The sequence below is a fragment of the Canis aureus genome, chromosome 11 (assembly GCF_053574225.1).
Source record: "Canis aureus isolate CA01 chromosome 11, VMU_Caureus_v.1.0, whole genome shotgun sequence".
NCBI lineage: Eukaryota > Metazoa > Chordata > Mammalia > Carnivora > Canidae > Canis > Canis aureus.
In genome coordinates, this window is record NC_135621.1 from 48078350 (window position 1) to 48091603 (window position 13254).

Genomic DNA, 13254 nt, shown 5'->3' on the forward strand with positions numbered 1-13254 from the left:
GAGGCTGTCTCTTCAGAGTCCTCCTAAGACCAGCTAGTGAATGCCTTTGTCCCTGTCCCCAAGGCTGTCACTCACCGGTGTTGAATAGATAAAGTTGAACAGCATAAGTGCTAAAAAAAGTATGATTATAGCGATTATGATTTTGAAGTGGTAGCGTTTCCAGAAAATGCGGCAGAAGATTGTAATAGGTGACCGAAGCAGGAACATGGTGTTGGGGCGTCTATCCATGAGCAGAGGAGATGTCGGAGGATGGAGGGCAGAGGGAACTTTCAGGTCAAGTGATGCACAGCAGAGAGCTTGCTTTTTCAAAAAGCAACTTCTGCTTACTCGTGTGTTCTCCCCTCCCCGCCCCCTTCACCCAGGCTGTTCTCTCCTCGTTGTAACTGAGCACTGAGGTGGGGTGCTGGGAAGTTAGTACCCTTCTCCACTTGTAGGCCCACCAGTCACACCCTATACAAATTGCTGGGCCCAGTAGCTCAGCCTTGTGAATGGGGAAGAAAGATTTGGTCCCCTCATCCCACAGGACTCTTACAGGGGAGGATGAAGTGTAGGGTATTGGTTGGGTTCCGATTGGCCTCGCCCTGCTGGCCTGATTAAGGCTTCCTTCTCTGACAGGATCTCCAGCGTCATCTTCACTTTACCCTAGAAGCACCATAGGTGGTGGGAGGCTGAGTTCATTACAGCAGGTGTCCCAAAGCCCCTTCCCAGGGTCCAGGAAGGAAAAAAAGATTTAGCTAAAGTCCCCAGAAATCTGTTAGAGCCAAGTTATGTGGCACTGCAGTCCTATATGCAACAGATACCCTCCCTAGCTCCTACCGACATGCGCCATTTGCCACCATCGAGGACCTGGGAAGGCCACCAGCCTGTTACAGTCTTCTTCTTAAAGAGGGAGAAGTGCTTATACTGAAGGAAGTAGGGCCACTTGGAGTCAGTCTCCATCATCCTGATGGAGCACTTGCTGGCGTGCCGGGCCGGGAGGGGCATGTCAAACAGATCCAGCTCCAGGACCCCTGAGCCCAAAGAAATGCCATCAGCAAGGAGCTCCCCGGCTTGTGGTCACGGGCCCTGTGTCGGGTCTCACCTAGGAAGTCATCAGTGGAGAACACATTATTGTCCCAAATCTGGATGATGAGCCGCGCTGGGAACTTTATCACCGTGGGGTCCAGGCTCCATATGTATTCCTGGAGGATGGCAGAAGAACATATTACTGGCCTGTCTCCTTTGAGGTTTCCCTTGGCCACCTTATGAGCCCACCACCCAGCAGTGATGATGGGCTGTTAAGGAGGCAGCTTTCTGCCCAAGGCTATGTTCCAAGGGTTCTGGTGCAACTTGCAGTTCGAGGGAGGGGGAGTGCAACCCTCCCAGCCCTGTCACCTTCTGGCTCTGGACACACATGTGCTCGGCTGCCAGGTAGTCCATGCTGAAGATGAACCTCCAGTTGAAGGTGCTCTCCCCGGTCAGTGAGTAGTAATGGATATCTGTCTTCTGCATGTCTTTCTCGAGCCCGACCATCCACCTAGGGCCAAAGTCCTTTCACCTGGAGTTTGTGTGTATCGTTCCATAGACACCAGGCATGGGTGGAAGTGGAGAGATGTCACCTCAGGATAGTGGGGGGTAGGTTGGAGGCAAGGGGACTACACAACTGGGGGATACTGAGGGAATGCTGCTGGAGCCCTGCCCTCTCCTTACCCTCCCCCCCCCCCCTTTTTTTTTTTTAAAGATTTTATTCATGAGAGAGAGGCAGAGACACAGGCAGAGGGAGAAGCAGGCTCCCTGCAGGGAGTCCAATGTGGAACTCGATCCTGGGACCCCAGGATCACGGCCTGAGCTGAAGACAGACGCTCAACCACTGAGCCACGCAGGCTCCCCTCTTCCTCACCCTTTGACATAGATGTCGCTTATCCCAGAGGTTAAAGTTCTCCTCAGGTCCACTTGGGCAGTCTTCCAGATAATGCAGCGCAGCTCATACCTGTAGCCACTGTACTCTGAGGCTTTGCTGAGGAATACCTCCCCAGCTGCAGCCTTGGTGCAAGAAGAGAGAGGGCTGGGGGGCTGCCCTCCAAGCCCATAAGGTATGCCAGATTTAGGGGGATGGAGAGGAAGGACGCTTCCTGGATTCCCGGGAGAAGGAAAGAACCACTGCACCCTAGTGTGTGAGCACACCTGTGTTCCATGCCTGGTAGAGTGCAGGGATGGGCTTGCCGGGTCACTCACCTTCTAGGCTTTCGGGGCCTGATGTTGACGGGGGGGCCAGGAGGCCCAAGCTTCTTGGGGAAGATGTCCACCCACATTTGCACCTTTCCCTAGAGCGGAGATGGATTAGCTGGCTGGGAGTTGTGACACTGTTTTCAGCATGCCGGCCTGGGAGCCTGGTCCCAGGTCCTGATGTCTCTTGAGGCTGGGTCCCCCACCACTGGAGGGTTGGAAGGGGGTATTGGTGAGGTGAAGTGGACTTCAGACAGGAAGTCTGGCAGCCACCCACCAGCTTCCTTTTTTTTTTTTTTTCTTTAGTTTTGGCTGGAAGAAGAGTGCAGAGTAGGGTTGGCAGTGCATGAAGGCTACTTCAAGACTGATGGCCATGGGATCTGGAGGGTTAATCCCATTTAGCAGGCTATGCTAGACAGCCTCTCTGGACAGGCTCCACAGTGGGGTTGGGGCTTCACTTATTAACCAGCTTAGTGGCCCCGAGTAAGAGCAAACTAGGTGATCAGTCCAAATGCCCAAGCTGTCCTATGTCGTGTTGTGGAACCCTATCCCATGGATATTAAGTTGCCCACCAGGCGCAGAGGTCTAAGAAAGGATGAAAATGGCGAGAAAAAGGAAGAGAAAAAAAATAAAAGAATACAACTATCAACACTGGAAGGTAGACATATTCTTTCAAACTGACCTCATTTTATTCTTTTGAAGTTGACCCGTTTTCTTTGCTTTTTCTTTTAAAGATTTTATTTATTCATGAGAGACACAGAGAGAAAGAGAGGCAGAGACACAGGCAGAGGGAGAAGCAGGCTCCATGCAGGAAGCCTGACGTGGGACTCGATCCCAGGTCTCCAGGATCACGCCCTGGGCCGAAGGCAGGCGCTAAACCACTGAGCCACCCAGGCTGCCCGACTCCTGTTTTCTTAAATAGAAAACAGGTCTAATGAGAATGGTTTAAAAAGTGCTCAGCAGAGAACTTAGTGTCTGGAATGTGGTATCAAGTTAAGAGATTTGGAGAATGAGAAGAGCCATTCTGGTGGCTGGAGGGTAGATAATTAGGGTGTTTGCGGGGATTTTTATTCCTTCTGTTTGGGGTTCCTTGGTGTGGAGAAAACATAGCCTGCAATTAACAGGCCAAACAGGGTTGTAATGTCTGCACATCTGACTCTGGGTGCTTCCTCCCGGCCCTCCCCCAGGAGGCACTAAGGCAGTTGGCGCTGGCTGGTAGGGCGTCTCAGCGCTTCCACCAACTGATGCGAGGCCTGGGCTTCTCGTAGATGACTTTTCCAGCTCTGACTTTCTTCTTTCTAAGTGACATCATTGAACCCTCTCACTTTGAACATGTGCAGAACATGCTTGTTTTCTGTGCATGGGTGTCTGTGAATGCTTGGCCTCCCCTTCCCCTCACATCATGGGCTATGTCCTGGCTGGTTGGGCTCCCTTATCTAAGCCTGACCTCGTCCCTCCAGTCTCCTACCTGGTCGATGCCTGGCTGGCTGTCGCTGTACAGCGTACGGGTCTCCACATGCTCAGGTACCAGCCCCTGCGTGTGCAGGAGGTACAGTGCAAGGCGTTCTTTCTTAGGACCCAAATAATGAAGAGTAGGGGGTGTGGGCTCTAGTTGGAAGGAGGTGGAAAGAGGGGATCACAATGTCATTAGCCTTCCCATCTCCCAGGCAGGCACACCCTCTTCCCTACACCCTGCCTGGAGAGTGAACATGGTAGCTCTCTATAGGAGGAAAGGGCAAAATGAGGCACGTGGCCTCTGGTTTCAGAGGCCTGGATCTGCACCTTCCCGCAGTGTGCTGTACTTCTCACCAAAGCTTTGCAATTTGAAGTTTTTCCCATTGTAAAAAACAGTGTCCTCCTCAGGACTGAACAGAGGCGGAGGCAGCCCTTTCTGTTTGGCATGGCGTTCCAAAAGGAAGCTTGGGGTCATCTGATCCCGCCATCTAAAGGGCCCTGACCTGTGGAATTAAGGGAGAGGAAAAGGTGAGAAGGTTTGCATCCTGGACAACATTCTGCCTTGAGCTGCAGGATAAACAGTGGTGCGGGCATGAATGGAGCCAGGTTCGGGTCCTGGCTCACCAGCCCAGGATGTGAGCCTGCCCCCAAGAGAGCTAGGGGCTCCCTCCTTCACCCCTCCCCTACTCTCTTGCCCAGCCTCAGTTCCACTCACTGGCAGTAGGATTTGGAGAGCCCACAACGGGCTCCAAAGCCAGACAGGAGTCGGTTTTCGAGGTCAATGACTGTGGTTCCAATCTTATCATCAGGTGAGAACAGGTCAAAGTCATAGAGCTGGATCTCTAGGTCCTTCTCCAGCGGGATGATGCAGCTCAGTTCAAACATGCTAGGGGTTGGTGAGGGTGTTGGAGACTACAGAGACTGGCCAGCTTCTTGGCCCCTTGTGTGGTCATGGTGAATATGGAGAGCACAACCTGGGGTGGCAGTCGACTGCCAAGGACTATCCCCCCGTCGTGGCTAGGAATAGCTCTTGACAGGCTTGGGTTGTACAGCCCTGAACCCCTTTCCCAGGCAAAGCATTTGAGAGGGAATGTAGAACTGACCACCCTTCCATCTGTTGAGCACGGAGAGTGTGAGAGCCCATGCTAGGAACTCCGAGCTTAGAAAGAAATGCAAGAAAAAAAAAAAAAAAAAGAAAAAGAAAGAAATGCAAGAATTCTTCGCCTTCTGGGGCTTACTCCTAGCACAGTGTGGGAGGGTGTGGAGGGGTGGGGTCAGGTGAAGCTGGGGCAGCTCACATGCCAAAGATGGGGTCCAGAGTGTTGGGATGGTACTTGTCCCGGTTGCCCATCTTTGTCTGTCCCAGTTTCAGGATCACATAAGGGTCGCACTGAGGTTGGGTCATAGTGAGGGAAATGTGACAGGAAATGGAAAGTCAGTCCAGGTTGGTCGGGGAGGGTGGGGGCGGAGCATCAGAGGGAGCCTGTGGGAGGTTAGCTGTCTGGGTATCTGTAGCCTGGAGCTCCAGGACCCTGGGGTTTATGGCAAAGCGTGGGAGGCACCTGGACTGGGCAGGCCTGGAGACAACAAGCACCACGGGCTTGGGGCTGTGCATTACCAGGCCATTGGAATCTTGGGGCTGCAGGTTGATGGCTCGGACCATGTACACCCGCACCAAGCACTCTTGAGGGAAGTCCTCTTTTTCACGCCAAACCAAGAACTGGCGGGGGGGCTTGGGGACTTTTGGATCCTCAGGAAAGGGGTAGACACGGAAAAGGCCCTGTGTGTGTTGGGGAGGGAAGGTGTTGGCGGTGCGGGCCCAGCTCTGCGAAGCCCTCCAGGGGGTGCCCCAGGTCCAAACTCAGGAGAGACTGGGCTGTACGGTGGATGGGCGAGGTGGGTGCCATAGAGATGCTCTGCGGGGACAGCCGTGTTTGGGAGGGGTGTTGGGCAAACAACCGCAGCGGTTAGGTGAGTTTCCAGTTTCTGCTGATTCAGACTCCCATTCTACCCCCATCCATTCCTTCAGGCTGGAACTTGCTCTCGAAGGCTCTTGGGACTTGGGAGACCAGTGCAGGCCGAGCCGGAGTGAGAAGCCCCCTGCCCATCCCGTGTAAGGGGAGGAGGTCTGTCTGAACCCCCACATCAGTCAGCCTCTGGTTACCTGCTCTCCAAACTGTTTTTCAAGCCCTCCCCACCCAATCTCACAACTAGCATAGAGAACCAGGGCTTTTACTAGAGTCTTCTGAGTACAGCAGGGGCTGGGGAGACTGGGGCAGCTCAGCTGGGGTGAACACCCACCTTGAACTCCCCTACCACAGGGCTGTCCAACTTGGGCTCTTCCTGATAGAGTTTGAAGGTCTCGCAGAAGTCCTGCAGGCCTTTGAAGGCAGGCACAGCCTCCAGCTCACAGTCGTACACCTGCAGAAGGGTGTATGGGACCCAGGCCGGTGGGGAGAGCAGGGCTGGGCTCAGCCAGGGGGGACTGTTCCTGCCATCAGGGGTTGAGGGACCACCCATTCCCAGGTCTTGCTGGGAAGCGTCTGTTCAGTTGGTGGCCCCAGGGTCGGCATTGCCTGCTATGGATGGGGCAGCTCTGGTTCCCAAAAGGGCATGTCTGGTGGAGGCTTGGGGAGACAAGGAGGAGACTATTGTCCACCCCCACCCCCACCCCCACCCTGGTAGTTTCTAGAGGCATCAGGGCAAGGTTTGCGGGTTTCTCCCAGCAGATTTCATTGTGTCTCTCAGCGATCTCCCCTCCTGGAGGCCTCCAAACCTTCAGGGTATGGTAGTCTTTGTACTTGTACTGCAAGGACTTAACATCTCCTGTGGCCCAGAACAGCTTGCTCCACCAGTCCACTTCATGATGGTATTCATCCTGATAGGGAAGTCATTCTGGAACCTCAGGGAGCAGTCACAGTAGCCTTCCTCTGCCCAGGATCATCTGCCCCCCACCTCCCTGAGCTACCCGGAGTTGTTCTTTGTTCCCTGGGGCTGAGCCTATATCACCTGGGTTTTGCTGGGACTTAACCAGAACTTTTCATAGAGATAATCCAGGAGCTAAAAACGAAAGTGGGAGAGCAGGGTGAGGTGTGGTGTGCCTACCTAGCCTGCTCACCATCTCTGACCTCCGAGGAGAAAGTGAGTGGAGGGCAGGGCTTCCTTTCCTGGCTCCCTTACTCTAAACAGAGCCCCTTCAATTCAGGGATTCGCACATGGGATTAGGAATCAGAAGGAGGGTCAGCTTAGTTCTTATATTCATTGCCAACAGCTACAGATGGAACTCTGGAAGGGCTCAGAAATACAGAACCCCAGGCCCTACCCCAGATCTACTAGATCAGAACCTGCTTTTGCTCAAAGTGTCCCTGAGACTCCCATGCATTCAAGTATGACAAGTGCTCTCAAGGGGTAGTTCTGAACCTTGGAAACATTGGAATCACTGGAGAGGGGTGGGGGCTTGGCAACACTGTGAATGATCGGGTCTTTCCCCAGCAATCCTGATGGAATTGGTCAGAGGCCTGGCCATCAGGATTTCTCTAAACTCCCAGACAGTGCTCATGTGCGGTCCAGGTGGAGAGTCACGGCTTTAGCGTTCTCGTGTATGCGGTTTCGTCCCCGCCCCTCCTTAGGGACCAGGGGCATCCCCTGTGAATGGTGTGTGAGAAGGTGGGACCTTGAGCCTTTACTCACCTTCTGGTACTTTTTCACAGACAGCACTGTGTGGAGAAAGAAAAATCATGAATCTCAGCAGAGGGAGAGGAGTGAGGAGGAGGGACAGGAGCCTGCAGGGCAGCCAGGGCCACCCCCACTACTGGTGCCAGCTTGAAGGTGAGGCCTGGGCAGGGCGGGGAGGAGGGGCCGTACTTGGAAGCTGTGGAGGCACGTAGTCGTCAGCCCAGGGGTCACAGAAGTAGGGCTGGAGGGAGTTGATGTTGGCCTGACCCACCACAGTCTGTCGGCCGAAGTCCTGATTATCTACCACCTTCAATGTGAGGGATGGCGCGTAGACATCCTCCATAGGCATGAACTGCAGCCCCAAGGAGAGGCCGGAGCGTGAGGCCTCCCAGGAGGGAAGGGCCGCCCCAGCTCCTGCTCTGCCCAAGGCTGCCTTACCAGAGTGAGGAAGAGCACCGACTGGGTGAAGTTAGGGTTGGTCTGGAAGTCCCTGATGGGCTCCGTCTGCAGGGACTCTTCCAAGCATTCTACCAGGAGCTGAGGGGAACGCACCCGTTTCATGTTCCGAAGGCCCCAGGTCAGAATCTGCCAGAACAGAGAAGGAGCGGTTGGCCCAGGGGCAGGCCAGGGGTCTGTAATGGGGCCCTGGCCAGAGAGAGGGGGCTGTCCTGGGAGTGATGGCAACTCATGGAGCACCCAGGGCCAGGAAACGAGCTAACCCAGGTCTCCTGTCCTGTGAGGAATCCATGCTTGTCCTCAAGACCCCCCATGAAGACGTGCCCTCTGGCTACGATCCTTCCCTGGCCTCCTGGGTGGGCTGTGAGGTATTGCCTTTCCTCCCCTGCTGCTTTGTCTGGCCTGCAGGCCTCAGGAGGGAGTTCCCGAGGCTGGCTGCCTCCAAGAAGTAGGGAGTGCCCTAGGTTTCTCGGGCTTCCCTTTTGCCATCTAGCTCATTGCTGACTTGGGTCCCAGAGAACTCCATGGCACCCCAGGAAATGGCCTCTTCAGGGACCAGACTGAGGTTGCCTGATCTCGGGGGGGCCTCTCCAGGGCTAGGAGGGCCTGACCATCTTTTGCTTTTTGCCAGATTTGTGGCAGAGCACAAAGGTTCCCATGTGGCTACTGTCAAAAGGTAGGTGAGAAACATCCTGGCATTTGGAGTCAGGCAGGGCCAGGCCCAGATTCTGGTTCTGCCACTTACCCCTGTGTCACCTGTGTGCGTGGGCTAGCTTGTCTCTCAGAGCCTCAGTTTTCTTGTCTGAAAAGTGGTCCCTACTGCAGAGGACCACGAGGGGCTCAAATGAGAATGACTGCTAAAGCCCCTGTCTACAACCCCCCACAGAGGCCTGCAGGAAGACCCTGTAAGATACTCTCTCTATTCAGAGCTTCTGCTCTTCACGTCTCTCCTGTCTCCCTCTGTCTTCTCAGTCTCTTCTTGGGGTCGGAGCTTTGGATCAGGTAGTCAGGAGGCCCCAAGGAGAGTCCGCAGAGAGGGCCCCACGGTACCCGACCACTCTGAGGGGTGCCGGCCCTCCCTGCCCTACACCCTCATCACCTCAACAGCCATTTTCTTTAGTGTGGGCTGGATGCTCTTGGGGAGTGTGTAGACTCCGTTCTTCCAGGGAACACTTAAGATTGGTGGCCTCTCTTTGAGACTCTGAAGGGGTAAGGTGGGAGAGCAGGGAGCATGAGGTGCTAGTGGGCTCATCCACTATTCCCCACCCCCAAACCAAGTCCCTAGCAGGGCTCCAGGCCTTCCCTGAGGGGGTGGAGTTGACTGCTGGTTGTGGGGACTTGAGGCAGGGGAGTGGGGCAGGGTGGGGGGTACCGAGCACGCCCCCTGCCCCCCCGCCCCCCCCCCTCGAACCAGCCAGGCTCTCCCTCCCAGTACCTCAGTCTCGAGGATCAGCTCACAGGACACCAGGATCTCGCACTCTTCCTCCCCTGGCAGTTTTACAAGGGGGTGCCACCTCAGAGGAGGCAGGATTCGGTTCTGGACATCCAGCCAGACCACCGGGGACCACATGCTCCGGCCCCACAAGGTCTCCTTTCCCTGCAGGGAAGGGGAAGTTTGCCAGATGTGGAGGCCAAGCTGGAAGGTTCTGGCTCCTCCCCTGGGAGGCTGACAACTCTTGGATAAGAGCTAACATTTCTGTTGACGGGATGCTGTCAATCAGACCCCACTGGAGCACTTTCTGGATATTCTCCTCTAAAATAAAAAACTCAGGGATCCCTGGGTGGCGCAGCGGTTTGGTGCCTGCCTTTGGCCCAGGGCGCGATCCTGGAGACCCGGGATCGAATCCCACATCAGGCTCCCGGTGCATGGAGCCTGCTTCTCCCTCTGCCTATGTCTCTGCCTCTCTCTCTCTCTCTGTGACTATCATAAACAAAAAAACAAAACAAAACAAAAAAAAACTCAGCAACTTTGCCCAGTCCAGCCCACCCTACCTGGGAGTCCTGCTGCCACAGTTCCAACACCACAAGTGGTGGGCTGGCTTTGGTGTCCTCAGGGTCCTCATACAGAAGGAGGTGCTGGAAAATGAGTGTCTGGGCCCATGTGGGGGCTGCAGAGCTCCTAAGGGCTTGGGTGCACTGGCTATAGTTCAAGAAGACCAGCCGAATGAAGAGCACTGGGGGCAGGGGTAGAAGGAGAGGAGGGAGTCCTGCCACCGAGCTGTCAGGCGAGGCACTCCTTTCTGGCAGCTGCCACCACTGGACCAGATATCCAGGGAAGCCCAGGCAGGGCAGCCACGGCCACTGCCAGCTGTCCAGAAGGCCACCTCAGTGCAAGCTGCAGAGCCATGTGGTTCCATCCACATCGGTCTTACACCACGGGGTTGAGATCTGGGTGTTGCAGGGATGGAGGGCCCCACGGCTCCTCTGGAGGAGTTCTAAGGAACAACCACCTGTGGCTGCCCTTCCACAGCATCAGTGAGTGGCTGTGGTTTCAGGAGACATCATGTGGCCTTCTCAATGTGGACGCTGATGCCCAATGGACACAGCTCCCGGCAGATACCCACTGCCCGGGCTCAGGCCCTCATCTGGCAACCTGCTCCTTACAAACAGTGCTACATAGGACAGCCGTGTGCATAGCACATGACTCTCCTGAAACCTTCCCTGGGTCCTCATGCACAGGGCTGGAAATCGCCACACATCCTCCCCACACCTCATCTTCTGACACAAGGGACATTCAGTCCCAAATCATGTCCCCCTTTCTTTTGTCTTCCTGTCTCATCAGTACTCTGCCAGAAAAATCCTCTTCCCTCATCAAGATTTAGCTAAGTGGTCCTGCCAGGGTAAAGCCTCCCCAACTCCACTTTCTGGTTTTCACAGTGTCAGGGACACATCTCAAGAGCAGTCCCGTTGTATACTCCTTCTTTGTATATTTGCTGGGGAGAGGGATCTGCATGTTTGTCACCCCCTTTCTTCACCATTCGAAAAGGCAAGTCAGTAAAAGCCAGCTGAGTGAATAGGTGGGGGCACCAGAAGTAGCAAGCACTGTCGGGGGGGTGGGGGCACAGTGTGTGGGGAGCAAGGCTCATATTTTTTATGCTGCTGGGTGGCCACATCATGGGACCCCCAAGGGCATGGGGGAAAAGGGATGCCTGTTGCCTACCCTGGGATGTCTGGAACTGGTAGGACATTATGTTCCGGGCCTGGTAGATGTAGCAGAAAAGTTGGTAATAGTGGGGCCCTGGGTAAGAGAGAAGCCACATCTGTCACCTGCCCCCAGGGTCCGCAAGCCATCCCCCCTCCCCACTGCTTGTCCTCAGATGCAGGGTCTTGGACCACCGAAGCAGACTCTCAGATGCTTACTGTTGAAGATGCAGTAGATGAAGGGTAGGTCATATGGGTGGATGTCCTCTGGGGCAGGCCTCCAGTAGCTCCTGATCGTTTTGTCTGGACCCTGTGTCAGCCTCCTGTTCTCTTCCTTCCTAGCCTGCTCTTTCAGATCCAAACTCTGTGCCCAGGACATTCTCCCTGAGGCTCTTGGGTACTTGGCTTGTCTCCTAGAGTGCACCTAGATTACCCTTCCCTTACAGCCCGAGGGTGTGGATCTGGGGCACACACTCCCCTCCTCCCCCCGCCACCAGCCATCAGTGCCCTGACCTGGGGTGTCTCCCACTATCTGCCACACCCAGGCTGGGCCCTGGCTCTGGGAGGTGGGATTGCAGAGAGGAGTCACCTAGACCACTGAGGCTTTACCATGGATCCCTCCAGGAGGAATATGGGTGCAATGCCCTTGTCCCTGTTCAGGGCCAGCCTGCGGCGCCAGCAACGGCGGCGGAAACGGCTCTGGGGCTGAGGGTTCAGGTGGAACTTGGAGCCAAAGGTGCCATACTCCCAGCCCTCCTCCTCCTCTGCCTGGCTGGGGTGGTGCTGCAGGGAGGGGAGCAGAATGTCACCCTCCCATCATGGCACAGTGTTGGCGGTGGGGACCCTGCCCGGGTGGCCCTCTCACCAGCTGCAGGAAGGAGAGGGTCTCCTGCTCCAGGCTCAGCTTCCCATGGTTCCGACAGCGCAGACGCACCCAGCGCCGGCGGCGGCAGGAGTAGTAGGTCTTCTCCACTGAGTTCCAGACCTGGGGTAGGCCTGATGGCTCGATCCCTACTCCGTACTCCCAGCCTGCAGAGGCAGGGCCATGGCCTGTGGGTGCCCGGGTGCCCAGGGGCTGGGAGGTGTGGACAGGCCTGAGAAATGGGCCCCAGAAGGCAGGCTAAAGGGGAAATGCTTTCCCTCATGTGCAGCTGTCTCGGGCCCTGAGGTGTGGAAAGGATGGTGTGGTCACCAGGGTCGCTTGGGCCCAACTGCCCATTTTACTAATGAGGAAGATGGGGCTCAGAGACGTCTTGTGACCCGCACAAGGTCACACAGCCCATATGTAGCAGTGTCGAGGTCTGAGCCCAGGTCTTCTGACTTCCAGCCCATCACTCCTTCCCTGGAGCTACTACCTCAGGTGAACCCAGGCTCCATAACCATTTCCCCTTTCTAGAAAGTGCTCAGGAGGTGCTTACAACCTACCCTGTCTGAAAACTAGGGCCCAAGTCTATAGAAAGGGTGGTGATCCTGAGGCTGGGGGGCCCCCCAGAAATTCAGGCCCATCCCCCCGAGGCCTTGGTTGCTTTGAGGCTGTGGGAAGTGTCAGTCCCTGGCAGCTCCAGGGCCTCCTTCCCTCAGCCCATACGACCAGAGGATTGACCTTCATCGTCCACAGCATGGTTCAGCTCCACGACCCAGTTTTCCTTAACGTGCCAGCCTTGGGGGCACTTGACGTTCTCCCTGGCTTCCACAGGGTCTCCATTCTGAGGGGGGACAGACAGGGCAGGCCGGGGGCACCTGAGCCGGGAGGCCACCTTCACTCACTCTCCCGCACATTTGCTCATCTACCTGCCCTCACGGTGCCCCCCCGCCCCCGACAGTGCTTGCTACTTCTGGTGCCCCCACCTATTCACTCAGCTGGCTTTTACTGACTTGCCTTTTCGAATGGTAAACGTATTTGTAAAAGGAAATTTGGTATAGTCACTGTGAATGGAAAATCAAAATCAGTACCATAAATAGGAAACACCCATCCCAGTGACTGTGAAAGGGGAATAGTGTGACAGCTCAGCTGGACGCTGCGGCCTGCCCAAGCTGGCTCTGTCCTTGTCGGGGAGGGGAGTGGAGTGGAGGGTAGTGCACGTGTGCGCATGAGATGGGTTCGACCCGCACGTCCCACGCAGCAGCCACCAGCCTAGGGCCACTTAGGTATAAACTGATTAAAATGAAACAAAGTCCTGAATTCAGTTCCTCACTCCCCAAAGTACCACATATCAAGTACTCAATAGCCACTCGACAGATGGACAGTGCAGACATACAACATTTCCATCATCACAGAAAGTTCTATCGGATGGTGTGGGCTTAGGCTAACTAGCCCCAGAC

The 13254-nt window shown here is 55.5% G+C and overlaps 1 protein-coding gene across 20 annotated transcripts in view; it reads right to left on the reverse strand.

Moving 5' to 3' along the window:
- FER1L5 (fer-1 like family member 5) overlaps positions 1 to 13254 on the reverse strand; it is a 58435-nt gene that overhangs the window by 475 nt on the left and 44706 nt on the right. For 2 of the 20 annotated variants that reach the window (XM_077915176.1, XM_077915179.1), the window contains 26 exons: positions 12536 to 12638; positions 11798 to 11961; positions 11542 to 11715; positions 11152 to 11296; positions 10952 to 11029; positions 9784 to 9965; positions 9227 to 9388; positions 8891 to 8992; positions 7774 to 7920; positions 7525 to 7687; positions 7351 to 7376; positions 6670 to 6720; positions 6437 to 6538; positions 5962 to 6081; positions 5279 to 5440; positions 4959 to 5050; positions 4376 to 4546; positions 4015 to 4163; positions 3674 to 3813; positions 2215 to 2303; positions 1880 to 1969; positions 1375 to 1516; positions 1082 to 1181; positions 817 to 1010; positions 533 to 642; positions 76 to 220 (listed from right to left, as the gene is read on the reverse strand). In XM_077915176.1, the coding sequence (XP_077771302.1) occupies positions 76 to 220; positions 533 to 642; positions 817 to 1010; positions 1082 to 1181; positions 1375 to 1516; positions 1880 to 1969; positions 2215 to 2303; positions 3674 to 3813; positions 4015 to 4163; positions 4376 to 4546; positions 4959 to 5050; positions 5279 to 5440; positions 5962 to 6081; positions 6437 to 6538; positions 6670 to 6720; positions 7351 to 7376; positions 7525 to 7687; positions 7774 to 7920; positions 8891 to 8992; positions 9227 to 9388; positions 9784 to 9965; positions 10952 to 11029; positions 11152 to 11296; positions 11542 to 11715; positions 11798 to 11961; positions 12536 to 12638 (3303 nt within the window). The other 18 variants (XM_077915180.1, XM_077915182.1, XM_077915183.1 and 15 more) reach the window with 18 other exon arrangements.